This window comes from Lathamus discolor, chromosome 4 (assembly GCF_037157495.1).
Source record: "Lathamus discolor isolate bLatDis1 chromosome 4, bLatDis1.hap1, whole genome shotgun sequence".
Classification (NCBI taxonomy): Eukaryota; Metazoa; Chordata; class Aves; order Psittaciformes; family Psittacidae; genus Lathamus; species Lathamus discolor.
In genome coordinates this window covers 5,323,854-5,337,241 of record NC_088887.1, presented here as the reverse complement: position 1 = coordinate 5,337,241, position 13,388 = coordinate 5,323,854, and the positions used below count along the sequence as shown (strand labels likewise).

The window sequence follows — 13,388 nt, the reverse complement described above, 5'->3', positions numbered from 1 at the left end:
ACTACAGCACGTCATGCCCAGTATAGAAAATGGGGGGAGCTACACGGAAGGGTTGGATCACTGCTTGGGTCAGGCTAGGTATCGGTTGTCGGGTGCAGAGCAATTCTATTCTCCCCCCTTGCTATTTCCCTTATCATCATTATTACTGTCGGCAACAGCAGCGGGTTTGTGTTATACCTAAGTTACTGGACTGTTCTTATCTCAACCCGTGGGAGTTATATTCTTTCAATACTCCTCCCCAACCCTCTGGGAGCAGTGGGGAGGAAGAAAGAGGGAAGTGAGTGAGCGGCTGCGTGGTTCTGAATTACCGGCTGGGCTTAAAACGCAACACAAACACAGAAGAGATTCCTTAAACTCTTCTTTCCAAGAAGAAGGCGTCACCATAAGCAGTGTAGCAGCAAATGACACTTGGTGTACTGAAAAGGAATGGTGAGGAAATGCTGTATGCTCTCTGTGTTTCTGCAAAGTTCATGCAGAAGGAACCCAAACCCCTTTCTTTCACCTTTAGGATCGCCACAGTCAAATGACTGCGTGGTATAAAAGCCTTTGTTGATACGGTCTGAACATACAGATCTATTTACAGGGACACCTCGCAGCGGTGCCCAGTGTGTGGCCACCATGGGCAGGGACATCCCCCTGGGCCTCCTGGACACAGGCACTGCCTCAGGGCCAGCAGCCCAAAGGCCTTTCTCCAAGGGATGCTGGGAGAAGGGGCAGCAGCAGCAGGGCTGCGGTGGGCAGGGCTGTGGGGGAACCATCACCCCGATGTCATAGCGCCAGCACCCGGCAACGCAGCATCACAATGCTCTGGGGCAGTGTAAGGCCAGCGCCCTCCCCTGTCCCACTGCCAGAGTGCCCGGCGCTGCCATCGGGACAGAGCTGGCAGCCTGAGGGCATCCCAGAGGAAGCCCTTGAGGCATCGGGGGAATTACTGGGAGGGGGAGGGGGTTGATGGGAGCAACACTGGAAGATGCACGAAGCTGCGGGAGGTTCCGTGCTGCAGTTCCAGCTCCTGGAGGGGCCACGCTCAAAGCTCATCGGATGGATGCATGGATGGATGGATGGATGGATGGATGGATGGATGCATGGATGGAAATCCTGCTTCAGTGGTCAGGGAGCTCGCCGTCCTCATCTCCTGGGCAACGGGGAATTAGGTGAGGGGGAGACCGAGGGAGGGAACCCTTAACAGCACAAACCTTCAGGAGGTTCTCTGCTGCCGTTCCAGCTCCTGGAGGGGCCGCGCTCAAAGCTCATCGGATGGATGAATGCATGGATGGATGGATAGATGGAAACCCTGCTTCAGTCATCAGGGAGCTCACCATCATCATCTTCTGGGCAACGGGGAATTAGGTGAGGGGGGCTGCTGAGGGAGGAACACAAAACTGCATGAAGCTGCAGGAGGTTCTCTGCTGCCGTTCCAGCTCAACGGGGACAACGCTCAAAGCTCATCAGATGGATGGATGGATGGATGGATGGATGCATGGATGGATGGATGGAAATGCTGCTTCAGTGGTTGGGGAGCTCGCCATCCTCTTCTCCTGGGTACCGGGAAATTAGGTGACTGGGGGATCGAGGGAGGGAACCCTTAACTGCACGAAGCTACAAGAGGTTCTCTGCTGTTGTTCCAGCTCCTGGATGGACCACGCTCAACGGTCATTAGACAGATGGATGGATGGATGGATGGAAATCCTGCTTCAGTCGTCGGGGAGCTCGCCATCCTTGTATCTTGGGGAGAGAGTGGCAGCAGCCAGAAGAAGAAGGATGCGCAGATGGCTCAGTGCCCTCCCCCAGTGCTCTGGAGCTCTACTGCCAAGCACAGGAAGATTCTTGCTCCAAGGAGTCATCAGACCAGCGCCATTTTGCTGTTGTTGGAAGCCCCTGAGATGGCTCCAGACAGAGGCAGAAAAGGCAGTGCCAGTGTCCCCTTGTCCCCTCAGAGGCATAACCAGCGTGTGGACCAGGAGCAGGTCTTGCTCACGTGCTCAGGGAGCAGCCGATCGCCAGCACTGGGGTCAGGAAGGAATTTTCCCCCGGGGCAGATTGGCACTGGTCCCCGGGGGTTTTTTGCCTTCCTCTGAGCACTGAGCATCACCACTTGTCAGGGCTCCTGGGGCCATTCTGGCTGCGTTATCGCCCGGTGCTCGTGCACCACGCAGGTGGCCCTCATGCCCCGCATCCGGGGGGAGGCAGCCTCTGGACTCCCAGGGTGGCCCCAGCGTGGCCCCGGGACTTGCTGCTGTCCTCTGTGGCACTGAGCACCACCCCTTGTCAGGTCTGCCCTGGCCCTTTCTGGCTGGGTTCTTCTTGCACTGCTCTCGCACCACCACGGCACCGCTCCTGCCCTGCCCTTCCTTTGTCAGGCTGCAAGGGAGGTTTTTCCCAGCTCAGCTGAAGGGTCAAGCTAAACCAGGCTGAAATTAACTCAACTAAGCTAAACTAAACCAAGCCAACTAAAATAACTTTATTTGTAAATAAAACACTCTTTCCACCTGTAACCGTTCTGATTTGTGTCTTTGAAAGTGCTTTCGGTGCTGAAATTCCCTTGGCATTTCAGGTAAATGATATTCTCCTCATTGTACAACTCATTGTGAGTGCAGGGAGTGGAACAGAATGGAATAAAAATGGAATGGAATAGAACAGAAGAGAATGGAATGGAACAGAATACAACAGAAAAAGCTATGCTATGTTACGCATACAGAATCATAGAATAGTTATGGTTTGAAAGGACCTTAAGATCACCTCATTCTAACCCCTTAACATAAGCACGGACACCTCACACTAAACCATGTCACCTAAGGCTCTGTCCAGCGTGGCCTTGAACACTGCCCGGGATGGAGCATGCACAACTTCCCTGGGCATCCCATTCCAGTGCCTCACCACTGTCAGAACGCAGAACTTTCTTATATCTAACTTAAACCTCCCCTGTTGAAGTTTGAACCCATCATCCCTTATCCTGTCACTACAGTCCCTAATGAAGAGTCCCTCCCCACTTCCTTATAGCCCTCCTTCAGATACTGGAAGGCTGCTCTGAGGTCTCCACGCAGCCTTCTCTTCTCCAAGCTGAACACCCCCAACTTTCTCAGCCTGTCTTCATACGGGAGGTGCTCCAGTCCCCTGATCATCCTTGTGGCCTCCTCTGGACTTGCTCCAAGATCTTTGTGTCCTTTTTATGTTGAGGGCACCAGAAGTGCACACAGTGCTGTAAATGGGGACTCGGGAGAGCAGAGAGGCAGGATCACCACATTCCACCTGCTGGTCACGCTCCTTTTGCCACAGCCCGGGATATGGTTGGTTTCTGGGCTGCGAGTGCACACTGAAGTCGGCTCATGTTCAGTTTCTCATTGAGCAACATTTGCAAGTCCTTCTCCACAGGGCTGCTCTGAATCTCTTCTCCACCCAACCTGTAGCTGTGATATTTATTTATTTCTGGAATTTTTTTTTCAATATACTCTTTTTTTCCTGCATCATTAAAGCTGCATCATCTCAATAGAGAAGTGCAGCCAAGGAAGAAAATTCTCAGACATTTACAGAGCCTAACAAACCTAAATCTTTCTTTCATGACTTGGCTTATATTTCTGTTCTTTGTGGTCTTCTTACATATCCATTAGTTTCATTGTGACTTTCGGATGCGGGCAGATAAACAGCAAAAACTGACTTACCAGGCAACCTTTTAAGGGACGGACAGCAAAAATTTCCTGTGCACATCTTTAGGAGTGAAGACACTGATTAGCACTAAATTTTATAGTGGTACGAGACCCTGCAGTGAACTGGAAATGACAAAACGTGTTTGTGGTTTGGGAGAAGCACACTTCAAAATGTGTTCACCAGACATGCTGTGCGCGTGTACCTTGTACCTTTTATTTGCAATGCATGTTATTGCCCTCTTTTCTGTGAGATCGCCCAATTTTGACAGAATTCCAGAAATTTTACATGAATGCCATGCAGTTAGTTTCTCTTTCTTGTAACCTTTTGCAACCCTTTAAACAAGGCTGGATCATTCTATCATTTTAGAACAGATTATTGCTAAAAAATGCCACAACATGAAATCACATTGTCATTCACCATAACTGTTTTGTTTCAGGGTCACTCTAATGTAAAGTTTTTACAGTCCACAAATCAAAATATGCTCAAGCATATGATCCATTTGCCCATGATCATAAATGTAGTTACTATTGGACAGGTATATCTAATGTCTGCTTGCTGCTCTACTTGATTCTGATGTGAAACAAGACAGTAATTAACAAGTTAGAAGTAAAACTACAAAAAAAAATGGTACAGAATAAACCTTATAATTATACAGCATTGTATGTGGGACCAAGTGAGAAGTTTAAAGTATTTTTTAAGATATTAGAAATACAAAACATATTGCTCTTTAGGATCTGAGTTTGGGTGATGCTGTAAGTGAGACCTACTTTCTCATAGTACTTGATCTCGTAGTCCAGAATTGCTCCATGGGGAAAGTCCGGCTCTTGCCAGGAGAGGGCAATGCTGTTTTGGGAAGCCCAGTCCTTCCTTACCATACCTATCAAGGAGGGTGCTGAAAGGGAAAAGGATAACTAAGGGTTAAAGACGAAGCACATGGTTTATCCTTTCAACCTACTGTTTAAGGATACCAACCCAAGGTAACTTGGAGTGACCTCCAGACAGAAAGGCATGACAGATGGCAATTCTCAGGGAAACCATATAACCTGGAATTAATGCCTCAAGTACATACTAGTAACTCCTTTGTTAAAGTGCAGACCAGCTTCTGAAAAATGGCTGTATGCAAAAGTACAGAAAGAAGAGCCTGTGCCAGCTCCCACTACCAGCTGCGTGCAACCAGGTTGCACTGCTGGCTTGGAGGACATCACATCCAGAGCAGAACCACATTTCAGTTACAGTAAATTGTACATTCAGGACAATCTTCATGAAATGGTATAATTCAACTGTGTAAAATGTACATTCGGTTTACTCTTTGGGGTCAAATATAGTGACACAGCTTAAAGCAGATGCAGTGAATCCTATTTCTGCTACCCAGGCTGGCAGCAGTAAGGGCATTTTAGCCTGTCTGTGAGATAGCTATGCACCCAGAAGAGCGAGCTTCATAGAGGCCAGAGGCAGGGATTGGGTTATGGGCAAACCATGAGGGCAAAGGCACCCCCAAACTTACCTACTGTAACTGATACTGCAGGTCTGCAGCAGTGCAGCTAGTAGAAACCATTTCTAGAAGCTATTGCAAGGGGCCCAACATGGGCTGGTTCACCCAAGAGCCAAATTATCTCACTAGGGGGTTAAGTAATTTTAAGAAACAGATTTCTGCCCTTTTGGAAAAGAAGGTGGACTATTACCTATGCAATAATTTCAAAAGGTGCTAAAATTGCATTCTAGAAAATGATCTTTGCTTATTTTATTAATCTGGTCAAGCACGTCAAAGGAGGTCTAATATTGTCCAGACACTAATGCTGTTTTTAATAGTATTGATACGCATCTTTCCCAAATATTACAACAAAACCACTCATGTGGTACAAGAGCCTTGAAGACAACTGAGCCAGCTGAACAAACCAGTTATCATAAAACCCCCCAAGTGGTTCACAGCTTTCACTATTTGTCTTTCCACTAACAAAGATTGGTTTATTACACACTCCCCCCATTCCTCTTTATTATGGATCTTATTTAACCTCTTCTAAGCTTCCAAGGAGCTGTCTTCTAAAAATAACACATTTTTATGACTTCTGTTTTTATCTTTCGAATGAAAGGGTCTCCCTAGGAAAATGAAATAAAAAATCTGTTCCTAATCACAAAATTTCATGCCTTAGTTTTCTTCTAAGTATTTCAGGAAGTTGAAGAAATGAAAGCGAAAAATGAATTCTACAATGCAAGCAAACACTGAAGAAAACAAAACTGGTTGCTTTCCTTTGAAAAGAGGAAAACTACACACAGACATGCACAAAACAATCTTTTTCTCTGTGACAGTGCATTTATCTGAGAGAGAAAATTAACTTCCATTCACTGTCAATTCTATGGTATAATAGTCCAGTCCTCCCTGATGTGAAAAAACTCCACACAACCCAACATGCAACACTAATGGCAAAAACTACCACAAGTATTAAGTGGACAAAGCAGAGTTTACTCAGGGAACTGATGTAAACCTGTACTAATGCCAGTTTAATTACAGGTCTGATGTAAAGGGATGAGAGATAAAAAGAATTCCTGCCATACTGAATAAAGATTAACCTATTTTTCAGGAAGTCCTTTAAAAGCGTAAGATAAGTAACTGAACGGAAAAAAATACAAATAAATAAATAAAAAAGCATTTATAGGTTCTGGGCCAAAACATTATCCCTGGGTATGTGTAACTACTCCCTCAGTTAAAAGGAAATTCGTACTCTTGAAATTGAGGGTGAGACTGAGCATTCATAATGTTTCTCTGGGGTAACATCAGCTACTCCAAGCAGGGAACAAAGATAGGTCTGTTTAAAGCAAAACAGGAGCTAGCTAACACGGATCTGTATTTGGTAAACGCTGATCAAGCACCTACAAGGGCATTGCTTATATAAATTTGTTTGCTACTTGGTTTGAGTCATTCACTGGTATCCAGCTGTAATTTACGGGTAGGTCTGAGGGAGCTATAGCAACCTTTCAGATACATTTGGTACACCCTGTGTGCCTGATCACAGGTGATGGACATCAGCTGGACCACCTTCCCTAGCACATCACGGCTTCATCTCACTGCATTTGCGGGTTCACTACTCAGACGATTAAATCCTTGTGAAATGACTGAGGTTGATTACAGAAAACACCAGGTTAAACTGCAGACATAATCACATTCTCGGCCCTGCTAGGATTTTTAAATACAGATTACTGCTATTACACTTCTTCAAATCATCACCTACCCTGTATAAGCTTCTCATATGTACCTCATGCTGTGCATTTTCCTTTGGGTTCTGATTTCCAAATTCATATCGCAATTTATCCAGGTTTTCAGCCTGAGCAATCTGCAGTAACTCTGCCATCTGAAGAACTGCATATCAAAACACTGTCCTGGCACATCTGAAGATCCTCTCAAAAGAAATAACCTCAGTCCTCTTCCTGGGAAACAACTCAGTAGTGTATTAAAGGGAAAAGATTTACTTCAACCTTCTCCTAAACTAGCTGTGATTGACCTGCACTTGAAACTGAAAACCCCATACAGGAAGGTTCACTTCACACCTGTAGTACTGTGCCAGCAATGCATCCCCTAAATCAAAATGCAGAGGCTGTGAATATGGCTGTGAATATGAGAACTGTATCTGTTTGTATGAGAGTACCTGGCAAAAACCACATGTACCTTTCAACAAAAAGCCACAAAAGAGCCACCACTGACCATTTCTTGTATGTTCATAGGGATGATCCTGTATTTATCATACAGAGACTATCTATTCACATCTCAGACAAAATAATGACTTTTAGGAAAAGGACTCAAATAAAAAATTTATTGTATAAGGAAACAGACAAATAAACCCAGGTAATTAAACGCTGCAACTAGCTCATTTTCTAATTCTTCAGTTGTGAAATGTTACTGAAAGCAATACTTTGTATGGAGAAATTTCAGCTTCTTGTAACAGTTGCTCACTAGAGCAGAAATTATTTAGACCCTAAAGAGCCTATCCATTTATAGTTAAAGCTCTTTTAAACTGGAAAATTTAAGACAGGTAAATCCTATTTGCCCACTTACAAAGACTGCTCTAATGTTCCTATGATGAATCAATGGGAAGTTCTTTTAATTAGTTGCCTCAAATCCAGTAGCTGCAGGAGTGCTCTAATTCGGTTACCCAATGAAACCAGTTGATAAAAAGAAAATAATGCTTAGAAGCTCAGCATGGCTTTTAATCACTTTAATGGCAGCATTTTCTTGCCACTGGTACTAGGCTAAAGGATGTTTTCTGGCTCTTGAGCTCAGTGCTGATCTCTGTTTTGTACTGAGGATCTTTTGCACCATCTGCTCTTTATATTTTCCTCTATACTGTCATAAATTTCTTCAAGTACGATGAGTCATCTACAAAGCTGTGAGCTCCTCATTTAATTTAGTCTGGTAAGTTTGTCTTTTCAAATATGTATTGAATAATGAAAGTTCATTCCTTCATTCAGAGTGAGCTTATTTTATCCTAAATCTTTTTGGTTTCTCTTTTTCAGAATCCCTTTTCTCACAGGCTATACGAAGGACAGAAAGTGTATATTTTAAATGATGATTGGATTCCGGTGTCACTTCTCTAGAGACTTGCTCTTCTTCTGAAGTTGACTTCCATTATCTCTAACTTTCTGATTTGAAAACAGATGATCTGTTCGGTTTCTGAAGCTTTTTTCCTTTAGACCATTTTCTAAATTTCCAATTTCTTGTTTCACACTGTTGAAAGTGAGCTAAGTATTGCCAGCATTTCTCCCCTGGTTTCCAGGGTGGAACAACTTCGATATGGTGCCCGTTCGCTATGAAGAGCTTCAGACCCAAAGGCAGCTGACGACTAAAAGCTCACCTGATGTCTGTACATGGAGTACTCTACCCCTCCGGCATCTCATTATGGATCTTATTTCTTTGGCGCAAAGGAACCATGACAGCTCAATGGACTTTCACGGGCTGGCAGAGCAGCTATACCTACCAGGTATGCACAATCACTGCCTTGTCAAAAAAATATATACTGTTCAACAAGCAAAGACAGCTGTATCACCATTGTCCTCTTTACTTCTTCCCCCTTTGCACTGGATCTGTTTTGGCCAAAGCTAATGGAGTGCCAGCAGATGCAAATTTGGAGGGGAGGGAGCAGAAGAGAGATCTGAGAACTGCGCATATGCTGCAGTGAGGACTGCAAGTTCACTCCTTTGGACACCATCCTCATGAGAAGGCTGTGAGTTTCAAGGGGCAAAATACTGCCATTTGAGATAACATTGGTTAATTTAGTTAGGTGTTTCTATACTTCTACCATTACCAATAATAATCTGAATTGCATAGTTACATGTTATTCATTCATCAAGACCTCTCCTTGCTTCAAGACACAGAAAAGATTCAAGACACACTCACCAAAATATAGGGCTTTATCATATTTTCTCAGTAGGGGTTTCCCAGCAGAAAAAGGAATTGAGACCCTTCCCTGCCTCTTCTTTGTCTCCTACTTCAGCCATTTCCCAACTGCAGCTGGAGGGAATTACTAAGGCCCATTCAGCAACCTTGCTTCTCTTTGAAAACTCATTAATTGATCCCTCCTTGTTTCATATGATATAATTAGAAGAGGAAACCTACTTTAACATCCTGCAGGGAACCTGCAATCCTCTGGTTGGGGAACAGTATCTTTCATTAAGGGAAGGACAGCTGATATAAGGTTGGAAATCAAAAAGTGGTCTATATTTGTGTTTCTCCTTATAAATAGAGCTATAGTTTAAAACCACCACTGTCAGTTTTTTGTCAAACCATCTATATGTAGTATTTAATTCTTAATTACAGAAATGTAACAAGCTTCAATTTCCAAATGTTTTTCCGGATGGTAAAAACAACCTCTGCACCAGTTTCTATACCAGAAACTGCTATTACATTTACAGAGTGTTTCATCAGCCTAGGTTCTCTAACTGTATTAGAATTTCTATACTATTGGTCACTGAGTATGATTTTATACTATACATAGCAATAAATTAAGTCTGAGATTTTACTCATGATCCCAGACTTGGAAAAAATATTATTTCAGGGCACAGTAAAAAAAGTATTGATTTTAGAAAGTCTGTAAAAGGTAATATGAAATAAAAACATGTTTTCTTAGGGGAGATATTTTACTCCAGTAAGAGAACTGAAAGTAATGAAACAACGTTTCCTGATCAGTGATAATGCCTCCAGTATTATCAACACTTGAGATATTTACCAAGGAAGGATTTACCAGAGAAGAGGCCAAAAGCTTTCAGCTTCCATTACTAAACCCATGCATGACATGCATTAGCGCCCAACAGACAGCCATGTAGCTGTGCTGCCTATCATCTATAGCGGTCTTCATTCCTACATGTCCTCCAGCAGAGGCACATTTCATCCTTTCTTTTATTTCATGTTTGCTTGTTAATCTTTCTGTTGCTATCTTTGTCAAATAAGGGAAGAGAGACTATTTTATGAGCGACAAATCCAATATAGATTGAGAAGACCTATGTTTATATTCATTTCTGGTTGTGCTCTAGAGATTTTCTTTATTCTTTTGACTGAGCTATCCTAACGTACAATGTGAATGTCAATACCTCCCATTATTTACAGTATGTGAGCCCTTTCATGCTAGAAGTGTGTGTCTGTCTATAGAAAAGACTGAAAACAAGTTTACATGGAAAAAAATTATGGAAATATGAACACAAATTATATATATAAATTCATAACCCATCTCTCTGTATGTTAAAGATGTCCACATGGCTGAGACAACTTTGGGTTTATGTTGAATTCAGTAGGAATTCTTTTTCCTGCCATACAAGGCTGAATCCAATTAGAGTGACTAGATAAGATATTTGATTCTTTCCATAATAGTGTCTCTTATCTTCCTAATCATTTCTGTGGTAATTCACAGTTCTAATGCTTGGAGGGAATACTATTACTGGCACTAACCTTGGAGTTCAAAGTTGAGCATGGAGTTTTACTGACAAGGCATTAGAGCTAGAAAATTAACAAGTTTGGGTAGAAAAATGATGTTTTTACTTTATTTTCTTACACTAGTTCCCTGAAGGTTTGCATTCAAAAGACAGCCTAACAGTATGCTCCTTTTGAAGCACTTCATTTACTGAAAAATAGGCCTCCAGCAAGCTATAATTAGAATTTCTCCCTCCATTTTAAATTCTTTCCCTTTACAGATTTTCTTTGCTTGCTCAGAAATGGTGGATGGAAGCCAAGTGAACCTAACACCATTATCATAAAATGGATTCTGCTGCAGTGTTGTAAGCTAGAGGTCATGATAGATGCAACCCCCAAATTTCCTCCAGGCTAAACAAAGCTCAACAAATTTTTTTTTGCTTCTATGTTCCATAATGCAGTTTTTTCTTCTTTGTTGCTTAATTCTCTCTCATCTATTCTTGATATTATGTATAGAGACAGTAGTTATTCATCCATATGATTTTGCAACACTACAGATTTTCTTTCACTCTTAGAATGTGCCGCCATTCATTATCTCACAAGCTCAAGACAAAAGCCCTCCTAGGTCTTTACTTCTAACAGGCCTTGCTCTGCTCCTCATTCTTCAAAACAGATTATAGTGGAAGATGTTAAAAGCAATTGTATAAAATAAAGCCGTATCAGCTGTCAGTCAGACTGTGAGGAGGTTTAGTGGTGGACTTGGCAGTCCTGGGGTAACAGGTGGGCTTGATGATCTTAAGGATCTTTTCCAACCTAGCTGATTCTGTGGTTCCATGATTCTGTTCTCTCTGACGAGGTGTATGTGCAAAAACCTCAAAGTTAAAAAGCATGTGGCTTAATTTATAATGCAGTGAACAATTTAAAAGATTTTAATAACATGTTTCTTTAAATAACAGTAGCTAAAAAAGATCACACAAATGTTTCAAATAAATGTATGTTTTAAGGAGTTACTTTATATGCTCTGTATTTCTGAAGCAAGTGGGATAAATTCAGTTCAAACAAGCTTAGCGGAAGGGTGTGATTCCAGGAATCATATGGAAACAAAAAAATCTGCAAAACTGAAAAGGACTGCCTGTCACATCAATGGAAATCATATCAAATCAATGCCCTCTGACAACCAAAAGTATTTGCATCTGAATAAGTAGATTCTTGGCTCCCTTCCACTGCCTTTTATTGCTGGAGCAGCAGGAGATGGTAAGTGGCTTAAAGACCTAATAGGTCACTGGGATTCCTGAGGGAACAACTCTCCCAAAATCAGAGCTTCTCTGTCCTTGTTTGGCAGAACACACCACTACGGTTGTGTGGCACTGGCATATCAGCTCATGTGAGGCAGCAGCAACCTATGCGGCTGAATGCCACAGCAAGAATATGGTAACTTGAAGGGGGGGAAGGGGAGGGAGAGGAGGGGCCAGAAAAAATGAGCCCTCACTTCATTTGTTTCTTCCAGGCATTTTGTTCAGGATCACGTAACAGACTACTTGATGGCACAGGGAAGGGCGCAAGAGCCCCCCTCCCCAGGAAATCACTTCCCTTCCCATCACCTCTTAAGATGATTATAAACCCTGTTGTGGTACCTGTACAGCAGAAGTAACAGAATACTCTGTTCTTAAATAGCTGATGTGCTGCTTTCAGAAGCTCCAATGTTATATGTTGTACTGTTCACTGCCCCTCCTGACTCAGACATTAGGGCAAGCTACAGGTTGTTGGCCGGTGGCGCATACCATTGAAACTGGTGTGCGTGCTCTCAGGGGGAACTACCCCTGACATGCAGTTTTCCTCTTGAAAATGAAGGCAGGGTGGCTTATAGGGTTTCCTTCTTGGGAAACCTCTGCTGAAGAAGAAAGAGGCGGAGAAACTGGTTTATCAGAAGATTCAGATCTCTACTACAATGATGTTAATCAGCATGAAAAAATATGTGTTCCAGCGAATGTGTTACGTAAGTTAGAAATACCATGCCAGCACTGCCAGGTGCCCTATGGTGTGGTGACATCCTGTGCTGAGGCATTTCTCTGGAGGACTTTGTTTTCAGTCTCCTAATGTAGCTTGGGAATTGTTACAAATGTATTGGAAATGCAACCTGAGGTTAAGAAGGTGTCATTTATTGCAGCAAGGTGTCATTATGGAAACAGAGCTGTAACTAAGTCTTATTCAGCAGCAACCTCTCCAGGGTCAACTGGAACCAAATTGCTCTGCAGAACTTCCTGCTGCTAAATTGATCTCAGAAGTTTGAAAATGAAATAAGCAGGTTAAAAAGCATTAGGAAATCTGCAATCTTTTCACTCCATTAATTGCTACTCATCCTGCTATGCAACAAGGACAAACCTAAAATGTACACTCATTTCTGCAAATCTCTCCTGCTCTTGTTTATATCAAGACATGAGACTACATCAGATTGCAGGTCATTTTCTGTCAAACAGTACTTTACTGGTCTGAAAGAGGTTTTTCTTTTAGCAAGTAAAGTCATGAATATTTTATATGAACTTCTGTGAACCCTCTGTAAAAGCTGTTTGTTGGCCTGTGCAGAGAATGTCAGAGCTACTGTACTTCAACATTTTGAGTGACCATATAAGTGCATGCAGACACATCTGATACTTTTTAAAAATGTACATCTTAAACAATTTTCCCACTGATTTTGCAAAGCAATGTATAAATCATAGTGATGATAAATAAATATGCCTTCATAAATTAATTCTCCCAGTGATACAAACAAAATTATGTACTATTTGCTATATATTATATATACCATAAACATATAATATGCTATATATTATATGACATATATATAACACAA

The 13,388-nt window shown here is 42.4% G+C and overlaps 1 protein-coding gene across 1 annotated transcript in view; it reads right to left on the bottom strand.

Moving 5' to 3' along the window:
- The window catches only part of LOC136012938 (ephrin type-A receptor 6), a 478,069-nt gene that overhangs the window by 140,604 nt on the left and 324,077 nt on the right, over nt 1-13,388 (bottom strand). Inside the window, exon 6 of the mRNA XM_065676043.1 lies at nt 4,413-4,537. Within this exon, the coding sequence (XP_065532115.1) occupies nt 4,413-4,537 (125 nt within the window). The remainder of the gene's footprint in view (nt 1-4,412; nt 4,538-13,388) is intronic.